This window comes from Sus scrofa, chromosome 3 (genome assembly GCF_054392235.1).
Source record: "Sus scrofa isolate SSC_HxYL_T2T_F1_AM1 chromosome 3, Sscrofa_HxYL_maternal_Yorkshire_Landrace_v2.0, whole genome shotgun sequence".
In the NCBI taxonomy this organism is placed as follows: Eukaryota; Metazoa; Chordata; class Mammalia; order Artiodactyla; family Suidae; genus Sus; species Sus scrofa.
The window spans coordinates 40,359,807-40,381,155 of NC_139385.1; the positions used below are offsets into that span (position 1 = coordinate 40,359,807).

At 50.2% G+C, this 21,349-nt stretch overlaps 1 protein-coding gene across 1 annotated transcript in view; it reads right to left on the reverse strand.

Annotated features, from left to right (window-relative positions):
• ABAT (4-aminobutyrate aminotransferase) overlaps positions 1-21,349 on the reverse strand; it is a gene marked incomplete at its 5' end in the record, with an annotated part of 47,480 nt that overhangs the window by 1,167 nt on the left and 24,964 nt on the right. Inside the window, 9 exon segments of the mRNA NM_214263.1 lie at positions 1,041-1,152; positions 8,630-8,776; positions 10,350-10,517; positions 11,546-11,683; positions 15,000-15,148; positions 15,602-15,665; positions 16,203-16,265; positions 17,065-17,157; positions 17,751-17,831. Of these exon segments, the coding sequence (NP_999428.1) occupies positions 1,041-1,152; positions 8,630-8,776; positions 10,350-10,517; positions 11,546-11,683; positions 15,000-15,148; positions 15,602-15,665; positions 16,203-16,265; positions 17,065-17,157; positions 17,751-17,831 (1,015 nt within the window).

Genomic DNA, 21,349 nt, shown 5'->3' on the forward strand with positions numbered 1-21,349 from the left:
AACGCTCTTCCACGGCTCCCATAGCTCTTAGGCCCACGTGAGGTGGGCCTGGCAGCCCTCCCCCTGCCTCGCTCCCTCTGCCTGTCTGGCCCTCCTCAGACCCTACCCCTTCCATTTCTCCCACTGTAAGCCGCACCCTGCCCAGCTAAAGGCACACCGCCCTGCCTCTGCCCAGAATACTCCTTCTCACCCTCTTCATCTGGCCAACCCCGACTCATCCAACAGGACATAAGGTGAAAGGCCACCTCCTCAAGGAAGCCTCCCCTGATTTCCTGGATACCTGCCCCAGCTATTAACTCTCTAGGTCCTTTTCCTCTGTCCTAGGACGTATAACTGCAATAGACCTTAATGAACTATTGTCTTCGTTTTTTTTGTTTGTTTGTTTGGTCTTTTTTTTTTTTGCCTCTTCTAGGGCCACTCCCATGGCATATGGAGGTTCCCAGGCTAGGGGTCGAACTGGAGCTGTAGCTGCCAGCCTACACCACAGCCACAGCAATGCGGGATCTGAGCTGAGTTTGTGACCTACACCACAGCTCATGGCAACGCCAGATCCTTAACCCACTGAGCAAGGCCAGGGATCGAACCTGCAACCCCATGGTTCCTAGTCGGATTTGTTAACCACTGAGCCATGACGGGAACTCCAATGAACGATTGTCTTCCATGTCACCCCTTCCAGTTAGACTGTAAGCTCCTTGAAGGAAGGGCCCCTGACTCCCGGGAACTTCTCTCCAGTGCTGGCCTTGCTGTCGAATATTGTCGAATGAATAAACGGATAAGGAACGTTCCCTGGTGACTTTCTCTTCTACTTCTTTTTTTTCCCCTGGCCATGCTGGTGGCATGCAGAAGTTCCCCAGGCAGGGATTGAACCCATGCCACGGCTGCAACCTGAGCCACAGCAGTGACAAGTTGGATGCCCAATTCGCTGAGCCACCAGGGAACTCAGAATTTCTCTTGAGAAAGGAGATTCAGATTATTTTTAGTCCCCTGAACCACCTGCCCCCCCTTCCCCCCAGAAATGTGGGCACCCCTGGCTGCCTTACCTTTGTTTCTGGCGATGGAAATGAGTTTATTCCGTATGGATTCGTCTGGGGTGTCGAAGGAACAAAAGGTGCCTCGTCCTCTCACTCTGCTGATGAACTGGGGGTACCGGGCCTGGAGTGGGAGAGATGGGGCCGACATCAAAGCCTGTCACCTGGGTAGCAGCTGTGGTGCCTCAAACCCCCCTGAGGGCCCGGAGGGACTGGCAGGGCCACTATGGGGTCACAGCTGGCTCCTGGGACATCAGTCCTGGGGCTAAACCCCAGCTCTGCCTCCTTCACAGGAGCATCCTTGGGCGAGTCACTTACGCGGCCCAGGCCCCCGTCTCATCTTCTGTAAACTGAAGGGTGTCAGTGCCACTGACTCCAAGGGGCCATGGTGAGAGCTCAGTGAGATGGGGTTCTTAGGTCAAGTCTTATGCCCGGGGCCTGGCACAGAGCAGGTGATTTACGGGTGCCAGTCACTGCTGTTTCATAGCTCTTCTTGTACAAAGTGGAGATCCTTCTAGAGAAAACAGCTTGTCCTCACGCAAGGGTTTGAGGATGGGGGTTGCATGGAGTAGTGACTCCCTCCCCAAGTTTATGTCCACCCGGAACCTGGGGATGTGACCTTGTTTGCAAATAGTGTTTGTGGATGAGCTAAGTTAGGTTAGGATGAGGTCTCAGTGGATTCAGTGAGCCCTCAATCTGAGCACTGGGGTCTGTGTAAGAAGGAAATGTGGGCACAGAGACACAAACACAAGGGGGAGGCCATGTGACAAGGGCACCAGAGGCTGCAGTGACGCAGCTACAGCCAAAGCTGGGAAGGGTGTGGGATGGGCTTTCCCTGGAAAGAGCCTCCAGAAACAAGCAGTGCTGGAGTTTCCATTGTTGCTCAGCGGGTTAGGAATCTGATTAATATCTGTGAGGATATGGGTTCAATCCCTGGCCTCACTTAGTGAGTTAAGGATCCGGCACTGCCGAGGGCTGTGCTGTAGGTCACAGACATGGCTCGGATCCCGCATGGCTGTGGCATTGGTTGGCAGCTACAGTTCTGATTTGACCCCCAGCCTGGGAACTTCCATATGCTGCAGGTGCAGCCTTAAAAAAAACAAAACAAAAACAAACAAACAAAGAATCAGCACTGCTCATACCTCGATTTTAGACTTCTGACCTCCAGGATGGGCGGAGAACATATTTCTGTTTTATTTTTGTTTTTCTTTTTTGACTGCCCCCGGGGCATGTGGAGTTCCTGGGCCAGGTATTAGATCTGGGCTACAGTTGGGACCTAAGCCACAGCTGCGGCAACCCTGGAACCTTAACCCACTGTGCCAGGCCTGGGATCAAACCTGTGTCCTGGTGTAGCAGGGACACGGCCGATCCTGTTGTGTGGCCGCTCCTATAGTCCTGTGGTTTGAAGCCACCCGGCTATGGCAGTTTGTTACAGCAGCCCGAGGAAGCTAATGAAGCCCTCCGGCTCAGAGGATCTTGGGTCCCCCACCAGCCCCACACACTGACCGCAGGATGGACAGCAAACGAGGGCTTGGCCAGCCCTGGATAAGGCCAGGGTCCTGGGGGCAGAGGCAGGGGCAAGTGTCACCTCATTACAGCCCCTCGGGAGAGGCTGGATATGGAGTCAGACTCTGGTGATGAAAAGTCCCCGGCTACAGGCCAGGCGCCGTGCTGGGCACATCCTCGCATGGCCTCGTTCCCACGGGGGAGGAAGCTGAGACTCAGGGGTCAGCCAGGACTCACCCCACCCCTCCCTGCACCTGCCGCTGGGCAGGAGCCCTCCCGCCACCAGAGTGTGGTCTCTGGGGAGGCTGGGAACTGGGTCTCGTCCATTCTGACGTCTTGGTGGCTGTGGACCTCATTAACGCTGGACGTGGGACCCCATCCCCTTCTCAATGGAGCTTCCGACGCTGCCTCCAGGCCTGTGCGTCACGATCCTTCTGTTTTTCCCCTTTGTGTAGCTCATTGTTTTAGGCTGTTCCTGTTATCTTTTTTTTTTTCTGTCTTTTTAGGGCCACACCCCTGGCATATGGAAGTTCCCAGGTAGGGGTCCAACTGGAGCATCCACTGCCGGCCTCCACCACAGCCACAGCCACAGCCACAGCCACGCCAGATTTGAGCCATGTCTGTGACCTGCACCACAGCTCACGGCAACACCGGATCCTTAACCCACTGAGTGAGGCCGGGGATCGAACCTACATCCTCAGGGATACTAGGGGGATTCTTAACCCACTGAGCCACAATGGCAACTCCTTAGCTCCTTCTTGCCTATAGCTTTTTAAGGCCCTGATGGGGACCCCTAAGCCGTTCTGTCCCTTCAAATGAGCCAGGCCAGGGCTCCCAAAAGCCAGGTGCTCGTCTCAGTTCTGGGAGCTCTTTCTCATAAAACCCTTTTCTGTGACACGCCCCTCACACAGAAGCCACCCTGGGAAACACTGCCCTCCACACCAAGTCTCAGAGCCAGGTGCCTCGGTCAGCCATCTGCAGGCCTCCAGGACCTGCCCTCGTAACCAAGGCTGGGCGACATCATTTAAGAGACACACAAAGAGAGCATCTCTGGTGCTCCCACGGCACTGGGCCTTGCTTTTCTGGGGTGACATTGCTCGCAGAGTCTGAGCGCCCGTTTCTGCTTTTTGCTTCTAAGCCACCAGGCTATCTCATTATCTGACTGTGACACGGGGGGCATCTCAGACCATCTGGATGCTACTGCTTCTCTTTTGTCCCAGCATCTTCCGTGTGTCCCATCCGTGCCCTGTGCCAGCCTGTGAGCTCTGCCTGTGGCTTTGTGTCCAGAGCCTGGCATGATGCCCACCCATGAGGAAGGCAGCCACCAGTCCACATGGACCTCACGGCCACTCAGGTCAGGGTAGGGAGCAGCCTACCCTGGTGGCAGCCTCAACAAGGTCCCCGCCGACCTGGCCCTGGCGCGTCCTGCACCCTGGCACTGACAACCGAAAGCGGCGTCCAGCTGTCTTTCCCCTCACCCCCCAACCCCCAAGGACCTAAGTGCGTGCCTGACATTTCTCTTCCTGAGCTGGCAAGGCAGCACTGCAGCTGGAGGGAGGGACCTGACCCTTTCACCTTCGACCCCAACCCTTTCACCTTTGACCCTACAGCCCTTGGCCTTTCCTAGCACCTGCCCCTGCCTCAGTCTAAATGCAAATCCAGCCCCAAAAAAGAAAAACTCCACCAAGAGCTGCGCGGCACTGGCAGCGCTGGAGGCTCACCAACTTCACAGCCTCTCTTAACCCCTTCAGAGTCTTTGCAATCAGGCAGATCTGGGTTTAAAAGCTCCCTGTTCTCATCCAGAAAATGAGGGTAATTATATTTTCCTAATTTCAAGTTGCTCTGAATTAGGGTTGCCAGAAAAAAAAAATGACATTTCAGATAAGCAACTTAAAAATTTTTTTAGTATAAGTACATTCCAAACGTTGCATAGGATATACTTATGCTAAAAAAAAAAAAATTCATTGCTGGTTTTTAAATTTCACCAGGAGTCCGGTATTGTAGCTGCAGTTTGCTACATCTGGGGGTCCTGCTCCTCCCCCCCAGATTAAATGAGGATTAAGTGAGATAAGGTACTTAACACAATGTCTGGCCCAGAGCATGTTCTCACATAATGGAAATAATAATCATGCTAATAAAAATGATACATAATGAAATGATTCTCAGACCCTTGATCATGTTAGAGAGGTAACGACTGGCAAAGAACTTGGATTGTGAAGGGTACTAGAGTCAGGGTCAAACCCCAGGGGAAGCTGTGTCACTCTGGACAAGTCACTAACCCTCCACACCTCAGTTTCCTCATCTGTAAAATGGGGATGCGTGTGGTGTCGACGCCCACAGCATTACCGCTGGACTTCAGCGTTTAGGGTGTGTGAGACCCGCCGGTACAGGACGTGGCAGGGCAGCTTGTCAATAAAGGGAAGCTCTGATGACTCCTGTCCCTTCTCCCTTCGTCAGCATCACCATCCCCACCGTCACCGTCATCACCCCTCGGGGGTTCTGCTCAGCTCCCCGGTGACTGGGTGCTTTGTGCTCCTGGAGGAAGGGCTCTTTGTGCCCAGTCTCCTGGGGAGGGTCATCCCCTCCTAACTCCTAGGGTGGACTGGCCCATCCTGGAAACACTGGGGTTCCTCCCAACAGCACCTCCAAACCCCAAATCCAGGAGAGTGTTCTGGGCAGGGAGTAGGCAGAAAAAAGACAAATCATTATAATAAAGAGCTCTTCTGTCCAGGGAGGCGGCCACCTGTGGCTGCAGATGTGAGTCCAAACTGAGATGTGCTGTTGGAGTGAAATATACACCAGGGTTCAAAGATCATCATGAGAAAAAGGATGTGAATGTGGGAAAAAGACACTCTCTTCAGCAAGCGGTGCTGGGAAAACCAGACAGCTGTATGTAAATCAGTGAAACTAGAATACACCCTTGCACCATGCACAAAAATAAACTTCAAATGGTATAAAGACTTAAACATAAGACATGGTGCCACAGAACTCCTAGAAGAGAAGACAGGCAAAACATTCTCTGACATAAATTGTACCAGTGCTTTCGTAGGTCAGTCTCACAAGGCAATAGAAATAAAAAGCAAAAATGGGATCTAACAAAACCAAAAAAAAAAAAAAAAAAAAGGCGGGGGATCTAATCAAACTTACAAGCTTTTGTACCACAAAGGAAACCATACACAAAATGAAAAGAAAACCTATGGAATGGGAGAAAATAGTTGCAAATGATGCAACTGACAAGGATTTAATCTCCAAAATATATAAACAACTCATACAAGTCAACCACAAAAAAACCAACAACCCAATCGAAAAATGAGCAAAAGACCTAGAGAGACATTTCTCTAAAGAAGACATAGGGATGGCCAGTAGGCACATGAAAAAATGCTCAACCTCATTAATTATGAGAGAAATGCAAATCAAAATTATAATGAGATACCACCTTACACTGGTCAGAGTGGCCATCATGAGTAAGTCTACAAATAAATGCTGGACAGGGTGTGGTGAAAAGGGAAGCCTGCTACACTGTTGGTGGGAACGTAAATTGGTACAACCACTGTGGAAAACAGTATGGAGGTTCCTCAGAAAGCTAAACATAGAGCTACCCTATGACCCAGCAATCCCACTCCTGAGCATCTATCCAGACAAAACTGTAATTCAAAAAGACACATGCACCCCTATGTTCACTGCAGCACTATTTACAATAGCCAAGACATGGAAACAAGCCAAATGTTCACCGACAGATGAATGGATTAAGAAGATGTGGTACAGGAGTTCCCGTTGTGGCACAGTGGTTAACGAATCTGATTAGGAACCATGAAGTCGCAGGTTCGATCCCTGGCCTTGCTCAGTGGGTTAAGGATCCCGTGCTGCTGTGAGCTGTGGTGTAGGTCGCAGACGAGGCTCGGATCCCGTGTTGCTGTGGCTCTGGCATAGGCCAGCAGCTACAGCTCCAACTGGACCCCTAGCCTGGGAACCTCCATGTGCCGCAGGAGTGTCCCTAGAAAAAAAAAGGCAAAAAGACAAAAAAAAAAAAAAGTGGTACAGCTGCACATGCGGCCCCCAAAAAACATGGTACATGGAATACTACTCAGCCATAAGAAAGTATGAAATAATGCCATTTGCGCAACATGGATGCAACTAGAAATAATCCTACTAAGTGAAGTAGGAAAGAAAAAGAAAGACAAATACTATATGAAATCATTTGTACATAGAATCTAAAATACAGCACAATTTAACCTGTCTACAAAACAGAGACAGACTCACAGACATGGAGAAGAGACTTGTGGTTGCCGCGGGGGGAAGGGAAGGGAGTGGGATGGACAGGGAGTTTGGGGTTGGTAGATGCAAACTCTTCCATTTAGAAGGGATAAGCAATGAGGTCCTGCTGTACAGCACAGGGAAATATATCCAGTTTCTTTTTATTTTTTTAAATTAATTAATTAAAAAAATTTTTTTTTGCCTTTTTAGGACTGCACCCATGGCATATGAAGGTTCCCAGGCTAGGGGTCAAATTGGAGCTATAGCTGTCAGCCTACACCACAGCCACGGCAACGCCAGATCCGATCTGAGGCACGTCTGCAACCTACACCACAGCTCACGGCAATGCTGGATCCTTAACCCACTGAGTGAGGCCACGGATGGAACCCACACCCTCATGTATGCTAGTCAGATTCGTTAACGCTGAGCCAGGATGAGAACTTCTATATCCAGTTTCTTGGGATAGACCATGATGGAAGCTAATATAAGAAAGGGAATGGGAGTCCCCAGCGTGACGCAGCGGATACAAATCCGACTAGGAACCATGAGGTTGCAGGTTCTATCCCTGGCCTCTCTCAGTGGGTTAAGGATCCCACGCTGCTGTGAACTGTTGTGTAGGTTGCAGACACGGCTTGGATCCCGTGTTGCTGTGGCTGTGGTATAGGCTGGCAGCTGTAGCTCCAATTTGACCCCCAGCCTGGGAACCTCCATGTGGCGCAGGTGTGGCCCTAAAGAAAAAAAAAAAAAAAAAAAAAAGAAAGAAAGAGAATGTATATATATGTAAGACAGGGTCACTTTGCTGTACAGCAGAATTGGTACAACACTAGAAATCAACTATATTCTAATAGGAAATTTTTTTAAAAAGTAACTGAAAAAAATTAAAAAAGAAGGTGAAATATATTATTTTCTATATTGGTGGCATGTTGAAATAATAGTATTTTGGATATGCTGTGATTGTTAAGCAAAATATGTTATTCAAATGAATTTCACCTCCTCTTTTTCCCTTTTAGTGTGGTTACTAGGACCTTTGAAGTTATATGTGTAGCTTGCAATACGAGCCCCTGGAGAGCATGATCAGGGTGTAAATAGAGTCCAGAGGAGGGAATGGGGGACACAGGGGCGGGAGTGAGAAGGAGGGGGGTTTCTCAAAAGAGGGAGGCCTGAACCTGGTATCAGAAGAAAACCAGGGAGTTCCCACTGTGGCTCAGCGGGTTACAAATCCAACTAGTACCTATGAGAATGTGGGTTCAAGCCCTGGCCTCAATCAGTGGATTAAGGATCTGGCATTGCTGTGAGCTGTGGTGCAGGTTGAAGATGTGGCTCAGATCTGATGTTACTGTGGCTGTGGTGTAGGCTGGCAGGGGATGCGCCAATTGGACCCCTAGCCTTGGAACTTCCATATGCCATGCATGGGGGAGGAAGAAGCAGAAGCAGAAGCAGAAGAAGCAGAAAAGAAGCAGCAGCAGCAGAAGAAGCAGCAGAAGCAGAAGCAGCAGAAGCAGAAGAAGCAGCAGAAGCAGAAGAAGCAGAAGCAGAAGCAGAAGCGGAAGAAGAAGCAGAAGCAGAAGAAGCAGCAGCAGAAGCAGAAGCAGAAGAAGCAGCAGCAGAAGCAGAAGAAGCAGAAACAGCAGCAGCCGAAAAAGCAGAAGCAGAAGCAGAAGAACAAGCAGAAGAAGAAGAAGAAGACTAGGAGTTCAGGAACCAGGAACGGGGCCGGGACGGAGCTGTGGGAAAGCAACCCTTGTAGCAACCCCTGCGAGTCACTGGAGCAGCAGGTGCAGGCTGAGGGCAGCCAGGGACAGGGGTTCCTGGGAGGGCTGGGGCGGGGCCGGGCGGGGTACCTGGAGGTCCAGCAGCCCCGTGAGCAGGACCTTCCCGGCGTGGGCTGCGTTGCTCAGCAGGTCCTCCCGCTTGATGATGTTGATGACCTCGGCCAGCAGCAGGTTCTTGGAAGGGTCCCCCAGCCACGTGTTGAAGATCCGGTAGGGCTGGAAGGAGGCACGGGGTGGGAGACGGGTTCCAGGCACGCCTCGGACACACCTCTCCCCCTTTGAGAGGAGGGAGACTAACCCCGTGAGCATCTACTAAGGGCTGGGAGGATGACACACATGGTCTCACCGAGTCCTCTCCGTAACTACCACCCTCCAGGCAGGTACTACTCTTAGGGATACCAACTCGGCCAGGCCCTGGGGGACGTGAGATAGTTGGCCCCTAACTACTACAATCCTTTTTTTTTTTTTTTTTAGGGCCATACCTGCGGCATATGGAAGTTCCCAGGCTAGGGATCCAATCGGAGCTGCAGCTGCCAGCCTACACCACAGCCACAGCAACGCGGGATCCAAGCCGAGTCTGCGACCTACACCACAGCTCACAGCAACGCCGGATCCTTGGCCCACTTAGCAGGGCCAGGGATCAAACCCGCATCCTCAAGGATACTAGTTGGGCTCATGACCCACTGAACCACAAGGGCAACTCCCACAATCCTCATTTTATTAAGGAGGGAGCTGAGGTTGTGAGAGGTTAAGTGATTTGTCCGAGAAAACACAGCTTTAGGCAGTGGAGTCGGGAGTGGACTGAGGGCAGCTTGACCCTCAAAGGGCATGTGATTTACTCTTCCACGAATTATTCAGGGTGTCAATGCAGCCAACTAAAACATACTTCCTAGCCTTTCTTAAAATTAGGAGGAGCCGTATCTGAGTCAAAAGTGGCAGAAATAGAAGTATTCTGGGATTTCTGGGAAGGCTGCTTAAAGATAAGAAGAGGGCCACTTTGTCCTCCCCTTCTTTTTTCTTCCTACTGCCTTGAATTGAGATGTGATGGCTGGAGCTCCAGAAGCTACTTTGGATCATGAGGTGACCTTGAGAGTGAAAACTACCTATAGGAATGATGGAAGGAAGGATCCCAGGCCCGTGTGTATATATGTAAGAGAGAGACAGAGAGAGAATCTGTATGTACATGTGGCAGTATAGCACTGTGGTTAAGGGCACGGGCTCTGGAGTTCTCTTGTGGTGCAGCGGGTTAAGGATCTAGTATTGTCAACAGAGGTGGCTTGGGCCAGTGCTGTGGCGTGGGTTCGATCCCTGGCCCAGGAACTTCCACATGCTGTGGGAATGACCAAAAACATAAAAGAGAGAGAGAGAGAGAGGGAGCAAGTGACCATGGGCTCTGGGTGTGAATCCTAACTTTGTCACTTAACAACTTAAGTGTGATCTTAGACAACTTAATTAACCTCTCTATGCCTGATTCCTCATTAGCAAAGTGGGAAAGAGAAACAACACTTGGTTAGATTGTTGTAAGGTTTAAACGCAGGAGGAGTCCTGAGAACTGGGCCAGGTGCAGAGCAAATGCTCCAACAGCGGCAGGAACTACTAACAGTATCACTGCAGGAGCACAGAGACAGGTTAGCAGCCTGATGACAGACGGCAGTGCAGTCAGCCTTTCAGAGAGAGCTGGGGCCATGGTAACCACGGGCTTTAAGTTAGACCGATGAGGATGGAGCCTCAGGAACCCCCTGTGATCCTGCCCTGGAAAGAGGGAAGGGTGGGCGGGGTCCCCACTCACAGCGTTGGGTCTGAACTCCTCCTTGTGGAAGAAGCCCCCCGTCATCATCTTCTTGCTGAAGGTCATCACATCGGCCGGGTCGTCCAAGCCCCAGTGCTCGTGGGCCCAGAACTTGCCGGTGGAGCCTCCTCCTGTCTGGACCTCATCCACCAAGAAGGCACAGCCGTGCTGGCCGGGGCGGGAGAGAGAGGATGGAGGTGTAAACACCCAGCACGGCTTGCGCCCTCGGACCCCGAGTCCAGCCAGAGAGCCGATGCCGTCTCAACTGCAAATGGAGCCCATGCTCTTGGGCTGGGCCAAGCCAAAGGCTTCAGAAGGGCGGTTCCAGCAGCGCTGGAATGAAACCAGAACACAAGTGCTCGCTGACCGGAAGCCTGGTCACAGTGCATCGGCTTTGGTCCCTGAGCAAGTTGCCGTGCTCAGGAGGCAGTGCGTCCCAGCTGTAAGGCAGCCCCGTGTCCCAAACTTCTGGTGCCGCCTGCCAGCTCTGTTCATCAGCCAGACTCTTATTTACTGAGTTTTTGTGTTTAAATCATGTTATGCCGCCTTTATCTGGGAATTGACTGGTTGCACAGGCCAGCTATACATGCAACACATTTAAATGAACATGCTGCTTTTTTTTTTTTTTTTTTAGGGCCACTCCCGTGGCATGTGGAGGTTCCCAGGCTAGGGGTCGAATCAGAGCTACAGCTGCTGGCCTAAACCGCAGCCATGGCAACACCAGATCCAAGCTGTGTCTGCGACCTACACCACAGCTCACAGCAATGCCAGATCCTCAACCCACTGAGCGAGGCCAGGGATCGAACCCGCAACCTCATGGCTCCTAGTTGGATTTGTTTCCACTGTGCCAGGACAGGAACTCCTATAAATGTGACATTAACACAAAGTTGTTCATTTGACATCTGCTGAGAGTGGACTCCAATGGGCTGAAAGATGAGGTGGGGTCCCTAGAAAGAAAACGGAGGACGTGGAGGTCTCTCCCCGGCAGTCTCTAGGTTGGGAATGTCGTGGACTAAGACGGCAGATGGGAGGCTGGTTTGGGAATAAGATTTTAGGGAAGAATTCCCTGTCCTGCCTTCACTCCTAACGTCTCTCCCCATGAGGCCAGCAGGCAGCTTCTGAACATCTGGAAGTTTGTAAGGACCCCAGGCTCTGGAAAGCCAACTGCCCGTCCAGCCCCGGGCCCGCGTGCTGACCTTCCTGGAGATGTCCCGCAGCTTCCGGAAGAAGTCGTCGGACGCATGGTTGTCCCCGCCCTCAGACTGGATGGGCTCCACGATGATGCCGGCCACTGTCTTCTTCTTCTTCCGGTATTTCACGATCAGGTCCTCCACCTGGATTCCCAAGGGGACGGGACGAGGGCTCGCGGGGGCTCTCTGGAGCAGCCCCTCCGCCCCCCACCCCCCGCGGATGGGCAAGTGGGGATCTGCGGACCCCGGAAGTGCTGCGGAAGATGTGTTTGCGTTGTGCTTCCACTCAGATCCGCCTGCACATGAGGATGGGAGTATGTCCTGCCTGGGGCTGGAGGATCACGGGGATAGAACCTAAGAACGTGGGGCAGATATTTAACCTCCCGAAGCCTCACCTTGCTGATGCGTACTGTGGGCATCCGGATAGAATCTACCTAACGGGGTCGTGGGGAGGACTGAGATCACACAGCACAGTGTCCGACTTACAGAAGGCGGCAGCTGTTACAGCCCTCACCCTGCATCATTACGGTTGTTATTGTTATTGGTAGAAGAGACCTTTCTGGGCAGAATCGAGATGTCTAAAAAACTGTTGTGAAACTCAGATGGTGCTCAGAAATCCAAGCGGTCGTTGCATGGAGTTGGGGAAGATTGGGGGTGATGAACTGACTTCTTAGACTGACCTGGGGAAATTTTCCGGGGTAATAATTCACCCTTGATTGGAAGGATAGTTACATGAGTTATTTATTTCTCAAAATGTGCTGAACTAGGAGTTTCTGCCACGGAGTAGTGGGTTAAGAATCTGACTGCAGTGGCTTGGGTCGCTGTGGAGGCAAGGGTTCAATCCCCAGCCTGGTGTGGTGGGTTAAAGGATCCGGCGTTGCTGCAGCTACAGCTTGAATTCAGTCCTTGGCCTGGGAACTTCCATATGCTGTGGGTGTGGCCATAAAAAAAAGTGTTGAAGTAGATACTTAAAAGAGTACATTTTATGGTATGTAAATTATATATTAATAAAATTAATTTTAAAAGTTTTAACTTAAAAAAATTTTAAAAATTCAAGGAATTAATTTACAATGTTGTGTTAGTTTCAGATGTAGAGCACAGTGACTCAGTCACACACACGTGTATATATGTGTGTGCCTATTCTAATACTTATATGTATTTATAGATATGTAAGAATATATATGTATAATATATATATTCTTTTTCAGGTTCTTCTTCATGATAGGGCATTACAAGAAAAAAAAAAAATTCTGGAGGTCCCATCGTGGCGCAGTGGTTAATGACTCCAACTAGGAACCATGGAGTTGTGGGTTTGATCCCTGGCCTTGCTCAGTGGGTTAAGGATCTGGCGTTGCCATGAGCTGTGGTGTAGGTGGCAGACACGGTTGGGATCCCGCATTGCTGTGGCTCTGGCGTAGGTCAGTGGCTATAGCTCCGATTCGACCCCTAACCTGGGAACCTCCATATGCCGCAGGAGTGGCCCAAGAAATGGCAAAAAGACGAAAAAAAAAAAAAAAAAAAAAAAAAAAAAAAAAAAAGAAAAGAAAAGAAAAAGAAAAAGAAAAGAAAAAAGAAAGAAAAAATTCTTTTTTTTTCTCTTTATGTGGCCAAACCTGCAGCACATGGAAGTTCTCCGGCTCCGGGGTTTGAATGAGAGATGCAGCTGCAGTCTGTACCACAGCCACAGCAACACTGGATCCCAGCTGCATATGCAACCTACATTGCAGCTTGTGATGACACAGGATCCTTAACCCCTGTGAGAGGCCAGGGATTGAACCCACACCCTCAAAGAGACAACATCAGGTCCTTAACCCAGTGAACCACCACAGGAACTCCAGAAAAAAAGCTTTAAGTTAGCAGTGATGGAGCAATGAGAAAAGCATCAGATTTTCCCCAAGTGGTTATATTTCTTGAACTCTTGTTCTAAAATGGGCATCATCTTGTTGATCAAGAATAGTAATTGTGATACGTTATTAATAATTTAATAATTATGTACAATTTAAAAAACCCAAACCACACACCTAGATACAGTAACAAGTGCAATGTGTTATGCAGAATTAAGGAAGAACCTTCTATTTGGATGTGATTTTGACCTCGGCCTCACCAATTGCCCTAAGGAAGTTCCAAGATGCTTTTCTTTGCTTTCAGAGGGTCATTTGCAATTTGTCAGTGCATGCCTGTTTTCTTGTTTATCTGTCCAGCACTGTGGTTCTGACTAGCCTGCTCTCTAGGAGAGACACAACTGGTTCCTGAGCACTGGGAACGGAGCTGGTCCCACTGAGCAGGGCATTGAGTATAATACACACAGGGGTTCAAAAAGGTTTAACATGAAAAAAAAATTGCATCAATAGTCTTTAAATATTAATGACATGTTGACACAATAATATTTTGGATACACTGGGTTCAATAAAATGGAATGATAATTACTTTCACTCAATTCTTTTCACTTTCTCAAACTGTGGTTACTAGAGGAGTTCCCTCTGTGGCTCAGCGGTAATGAACCTGACTAGTCTCCATGAGGATGTGGGTTCCATCCTTGGCCCCGCTCAGTGAGTTAAGGATGCAGTGTTTCTGTGAGTTGCGGTGTGGGTGGCAGACGCAGCTTGGATCTGGTGGTGCTGTGGCTGTGGTGGAGGCCAGTTCGACCCCTAGCCTGGGAACTTCCATGCTCCACAGGTGCCCCCCTAAAAACACAAAAACAAAAACTATGGTTACTGGAAAAGCTGTAATGAAATGCAGCTTGCCCTATGTTTCATTTAGACTCTTTTATTTACCACTAAACACCCAGCACCTAGCACCCTGCTTCACACCTAGAAGGTGTTAATGATTAATTAAAAAGAATGATGCGCCTAAGGGAAGGCAGTCTCAAACCAGGCTTCGTGGAGATCAAATCCACATCTGAAGAGGGGCAGCCATTCCCCACCCCACCCCCCACTGCCCCCCAGCAACAGAATCTTTCCAGTATCTTACATGGAGTCCTGACACATGGAACAAATCAAAGGGGGTTGTTCTGGCTGAAGCGGAGGTGAGGTGATGGGGATTGCCCGGCCTTAGTCCCTCCCCCCTCCCCCACTTTGACCCCCAAAGCTCCCCCAGAGCCCCAGGACTCAGGGGAGGACCAAAGCAGAGGGACCTGAGAGGCCCAGGGAACCACTGTTCCTGTGAGCTGCTCTTACTCTTTCTATGAATCCACTTTCCTTTACTCTAGCAGCAGGGACGCCTGTCCCCAGAGAAACTTAACTGACAGAGAGGATGGTACTGGAAGTGGGGTGATGAAGGCTGGGCAGCAAATTCAATGTCCCGCTGCCTTCCTTCACAGGGAACATGGGAGCACAGGGCCCCTCTGTCCCACGGAGGGAGTGCCACATGCACCCGTGGGTAGACTCTGTGTGCTCGGCTTCTCTGGGGTGATGGGTAAGGAGTGCAGGAGAGGGGAGGGCGTGGAAGGTCCGGCTGTTACCTCTTCCAGACAGCGGGCCTCTTCTTGTTGGTTCTCTTTCACAAACTCCTCCAGAGGATACTTCAGCCGCGGGAATGGTGCGATGGGCCAGTCGAAGGAAGGGATGTCGATCTTGTGAATGGCTTTGGAGTGCGTGGTCGCTAAGCAACCTGAGCCCAGCACAAGAGAAGAGCAGGGGTCAGCTCAGAGGAGGAGGAAGGACCGTTTCTGAGAAGATGGGGCAGCCTGGGGAGGCCCAGTGCCTGCCAAACCCCAGTTCTTACAACATCCTGAAGCTGAAGTGTGTCCGTGTGTGCGCGTGAGCACGCGAGCTTTCTGATTTGTCACAGACTAAGCACAGACTTCGAAGGCAGAGAGACAAGGGTTCAAATCCTAGCTCTGCCACTGAATGGCCTGGGGATGTTCCTTCCTTTGCCGAGCCTTGATTTCCACACCTGCAAAGTGGGAACAGCCATCCCCGCCCCCTGTCTGTGGGGAGTGGTGTGGAATCAATGAAACAAGAGGCAGCAGCCTCCAGCGCGGGACCAGAGGCAGCTGCCACTATTGCTGTTGCTGTTATTATTACTCTACCTGCCATCTCGGGACCGCGGGGCCCTCCTTACCCATGGTCCTCCCGTGGAAGGCACCCATGAAGGAGAGGATGCTGTAGTCGGGGCACCCGGGGGCCTAGAACCAAGAAATGCCATCAGTCAGGGTGGTGAGCTGGGGACCTATGTGGCTGCCCCCCCTGCCCCCTGAACCTAGAGGAGCACAAGCGTCTCAGAAGAGCCAGGGATCCCCTCTCTGGCAGAAGTACTAACTGGACCCCTGACCTCTATATCCAGCCCACGGATTTTTTTTTCTCCATCAAGAGATTTCATGAGGAGTTCCAGCTGTGGCTCAGTGGGGGTCACGAGGTCATGAGGTCGGGGCCCTAAGATGGGATTAGTGCCCTTATAAGAATGGACACCAGACAGCCTGCTCCCTCTCCCTGAGGACACAGTGAGAAGGTGGCCATCCCCAAGCCAGGACGGGAGCCCGGCTGGGGAAACTGGGCTGGCTGGCACCTGGACCTTGGACTTCCAGCCTCCAGAACTGTGAGAAAATACACACTACACGTGTGTGGCTTAGGCCACCCCATCGGGGGTGCTTGCTATGCAGCCCGAGCTGACCAGCTGGAGGAGGACTGGGCCCGCACACCAGGCAGAAGGGCTGCCAGCTCACCTGGTTGATCATGCACGTCTCCAGCTCCTCTTTGGAGAAAGCCGACTGGCCCCTTTCCTTGCTCTGACAAAAGGAACAGAACAAACTGTTAGAGACGCCCTGGGCTAGGAAGGCTCCCACTTTCCACCCCAGTCAACATGTGGTCCTGACAACCAGGGGGCTTTCTCAAGAGCTGATCGCATATGTTCGATATCACGTATATACCGAAGCAAGGGACTGTTCGTTGTGCCTCCAGAGGAGTAAATACACGGATGCATAAGGCGGGGTGGTATTCTTTGGGCAAGAATGACGACCTGTGAGGTGGTGCATGTTATTATTCCAGGGAAAAGAGTGTAATTATTTGGTATAATCACCACACCCCATGGGATGTTTGGAAAGCTCTGACCAAGCAGTGGCCCTCCCGGGATTTCTTTCTTTTTTTTTTTTTTTTTCGTCTTTTTGCCTTTTCTAGGGCCGCTCCCATGGCATATGGAGGTTGCCAGGCTAGGGGTCGAATCAGAGCCGTAGCCACCGACCTACGCCAGAGCCACAGCAACGCAGGATCCAAGCCACGTCTGTGACCTACACCACAGCTCACGGCAATGCTGGATCCTTAATTCACTGAGCAAGGCCAGGGATCGAACTGCAACCTCATGGTTCCTAGTCAGATTCATTAGCCACTGCGCCACGACGGGAACTCCCCCTCCTGGGATTTCGACCACGGACACTGATGTCCAATACTCTGGCCATCAAAGGTCAAGTGAATGGCTAGGAGCTGGGGAGCCTCTGTGTGTGTGTGTGTGTGTGTGTGTGTGTGTGTGTGTGTGTGTGCGCACACACCACAAACCTCACCCGGTGTGTGCATCCACACCACAAACCTCACCCGGTACCACATAAAGATGGTCTTGAACGCATTTTCATTGGAACAGGAGCCGCAGGCCATTGTGATGAGCTGGGACATCCCTTTGGGAGCCACCTGCAGGGAGGGAAACAGCTGTGGGCTCCCCACTCCCCCAGCTGGAGCTGGGCCTCTGCAGGGGCCACGCGCTGGGCCCTGGAAGCTGCGGGAGGCTGGGAGGGAACCAGGGATGCAGTCCCCAGAAGCAGAGGGGAGGAAGGATGAGATGCCCAGGCGGCCCCTGAGGCCGAAGGCCAGAGAAGAAAATGGGTGAAGTAAAGCCAAGACGTGCCCCTCTTGGCACAAGCCCTGTCCAGAGACACCTGCATTTTATGAGGGGGAGTCATTGTAGCAAATGAAACCCCAAGTCGGGGAGGGTTGAAGGACGGAGGCAAAGCTCCTGTCGTGGGACCAATATTCATTTCCCCCAGTTCCCTTTCTTCCACACACAAGGGAGGCCAGCTTTTCCTGCAAAGGAAAGTTAAAAAGACCCTTCATGAAAGAAACAGCACACAGAACAAGCCTGACTGAGAAACACCCCCGCCTTCATCATTATGGATTTCGGTCCTTGCTTCCCCTGCTGGTCTAGCCTTCCTGAGATCAGAGCTGGGGACCAGCGGGGCGGAGTGGGAGGTGGGTCCTCACGGCGCTGGCCATCCCCAAGGACTCACCGAGAGCAGGGACTCCCGCAGCTTCTCCACGAAGTTCTCCGGAGGAAGGATTCCGAGGGCAGGTCTGTTAATGAATGTACTCTGTAAAAAAGCCAGGAGAAGCCAACGATGCGTTAATAAAAAAGGAGACCGTAGAGGAGGTCCTGTTGTGGCTCAGTGGGTTAAGAACCCGAGGAGCATCCACGAGGATGTGGGTTCGACCCCTGGCCTCGCTCTGTGGGTTAAGGATCCCGCATGGCCGTGAGCTGTGGTGTAGGTTGCAGATGCAGCTTGGATCCTGTGTTGCTGAGGCTGTGGTGCAGGCCAGCAGCTGGAGCTCTGACTGGACCCCTGGCCTGGGAACCTCCATATGCTGCAGGTGCAGCGGTAAAAAGAAAGAAAAAATACATTAAAAAAAACAACCACCAGTAGACCAGCAGTGATGTCTCTGCCCGACCTAGGTCCCACCCACCAGTGAGGCTTTTCAGGGCAGAGGTGTTCAAACAGGCTATACAGTGTTCCACGCTGTGGGAAATGACAGACTTCCTGCCCTTTTCGAGAATTCCACTAGGACTGCTCTGGGTTTTTTAAAAAAAAGTCTTCATTTCTGGGTGGAGATATTGCACTATTGCTGTGTCAGAGGCTACCACTCGGGGAAACTGCATGGAAAATACACAAGACCTCTTTGCCCTTTTTTTTGCAGCTCTCTCTGAATCTGATCTTAAACCCCATGAGAATGACGGAAAAACAACACATGGGCAATAACGATGTCGAGAACTTAGAACTCTCATGCACGGCTCATGGGGGTGCAACGGGGTGGAGCCGCTTTGCAAAATAGGTTGGCGTTTTCCTACGAGGTTAAACAGACGCACACCCCGGGACCCAACAATTCGCTCGGAGGGATTTACCTAGAGGAAAAATGAGAGTTCTTGTCAGGCAAAGATATGGATGAACGTGAAGGTTTGCAGTGGTTTTTAGTTTCAGGCACCAGCCCAAATGTCCTTCCACTGGGGAAGTGATGAATAAATAAGCATACGCACACATGGACCTCTGCTCAGAGACAAGAGAGGAACCATCTATTGACAAACGTAACAACATGTGAGAGAGCCTCTAAGTCAGGTCGCCGCGAGAAAGAAGCTGGAATCAAAGGGTCACCCGTGGCGTGGCTCCAGGTAAAGCTGTAGGGACAGAAAGCAGCCCAGGGCTGTCGGGGGCTGGGGTGGGGCTGCCTACAAAGGGCTCAGGGGACAGATTGGGGAGATAAACTGTCTGCATCTGAATTTTTTTTTTTTTTTTTTTTTTTTGCTTTTTAGGGCCACACCCGCAGCATATAGAAGCTCCCAGGTTAGGGGTCTAATTGGAGCTACAGCTGCCAGTCTCCACCACAGCCACAGCAATGCAGGATCTGAGCCTCATCTGTGACCCACACCACAGCCCACAGCAATCCTTAACCCACTGAGTGAGGCCAGGGATCACACTCGCATCCTCACAGATACTAGTCTGGTTCATTACCACTGAACCACAACAGGAACTCCCTCTTTACTTTTTTCCTTTTTTTTTTTTCTTTTTTTTAGGGCTATACCCATGGCATATGGAAGCTCCTGCTTTCCTTTTAAGGCTGAATAATATTCCACTGCCTGGACGTGCCACATTCCCTTTATCCATTCCTCTGTTGATGGCAGACTTAGGTTGCTTCCACATTTTGGCTACTGTGTGTGTACAAACATTTGGGTTTTGACAGTGACTGTAAGATTATCCACTTGCTGAAACCCACAGACCTGTACATTACAAAGCATGGATCTTACTGGAAGTGAATCATACTTTAATTTTTGAAAAAACATTGGGGGGAAAGGTATTAGGAGGATTCAGTAGCTCTGCAATTTCTAAATAGAATGAAGCTTAGGAGAACAATTTTTGGGGGGGCCACACCTGCAACATGCAGAAGCTTCTGGGTCAGGGATCAAACCCATGCCACAGCAGTAACCTGAGCACAGCAGTGACTACGCTGAGTCCTTAACGGCGAAGCCGCCAGAGAACTCCTTAGGAGAGCAACCTGATGAAGGAGCTAGCTGTTGTAGTGAGTGAGCTGAAAGTGAGAAAAGCAATGTTAGAAAAATTACTTGATATCCCCCCCCATAATTCTGATACATGTGGGTCCAGAGGATTTCCCTCTGCAAGGAAATCAGCAGGGCGAGTCTGATGCTCAACAGACATGTGCTTCTGATACCTACGAAACAACGAAGCATTATTCACAACCAAATTAGAGCCAGTCTAAATTTTCATAGGACTCGAACAAAATATTTTAAAGTTTGTTTGGAAGCACAAAAGACCCAGAATAGCCAACGGTATCCTGAAAAAGAAAAATGGAGCTGGAGGAATCAGGCTCCCTGACTTCAGAGTATACTACAAAGAAAGCATCAAAACCATATGGTACTGGCACAAAGACAGAAATATAGATCAGTGGCAGAGTTTAGAAAGCCCAGAATTCAACCCACACACTACAGCCAACTAATCTATGACAAAGGAGGCAAGAACGTACAATGGAGAAAAGACAGCCCGTTCAATAAGTGGTGCTGGGAAAACTGGACAGCCACATGCAAAAGAATGAAATCAGAATACTCCCTAACGGCATACACAAAAATAAACTCCAAATGGATTAAAGACCTAGCTATAAGACCAGACACTATAAAACTCCTAGAGGAAAACATAGGCCAAACACTCTCTGACATAAACGACAGCCCCATCATGTCAGATCCACCTCTCAAAGTATTGACAATAAAAAGAAAAATAAACAAATGGGACCTAATCAAATTTCAGAGTTTCTGCACAGCAAAGGAAACCCTAAACAAAACAAAAAGACAACCCACAGAATGGGGGAAAACCTTTGCTAATGAATTGACTGACAAGGGGTTAATCTCCAAAATTTATAAACACCTTCTTCAGCTCCATACCAAAAAAACAAACAACCCCATAGAAAAATGGGCAGAAGATCTAAACAGACAACTCTCCAAAGAAGACATACAAACGGCCAAAAAACACATGAAAAGATGTTCATCGTCAGTCATTATTAGAGAAATGCAAATCAAAACCACGATGAGGTACCACCTTACACCAGCCAGAATGGCCATCATCCAAAAGTCTCCAAACAATAAGTGCTGGAGAGGGTGTGGAGAAAAAGGAACCCTATCACACTGTTGGTGGGATTGTAAATTGGTGCAACCACTGTGGAAAACAGTATGGAGATTCCTCAGAAAACTAAAACTAGAACTACCATTTGACCCAGCAATCCCACTCCTGGGCATCTATCCAGAGAAAACCACAACTTGAAAAGACACATGTACTCCGATGTTCATTGCAGCACTATTTGCAATAGCCAAGACTTGGAGACAACTTAAATGTCCATCGACAGAGGAGTGGATCAAGAAGATGTGGTACATATACACAGTGGAATATGACTCAGCCATTAAAAGGAATGAAATTTCGGCATTTTTAGCAACATGGATGGACCTAGAAACTATCATGCTAAGTGAAGTCAGTCAGACAATGAGACACCAACATCAAATGCTTTCACTGACATGTGGAATCTGAAAAAAGGACAGACGGAACTTTGCAGAACAGAT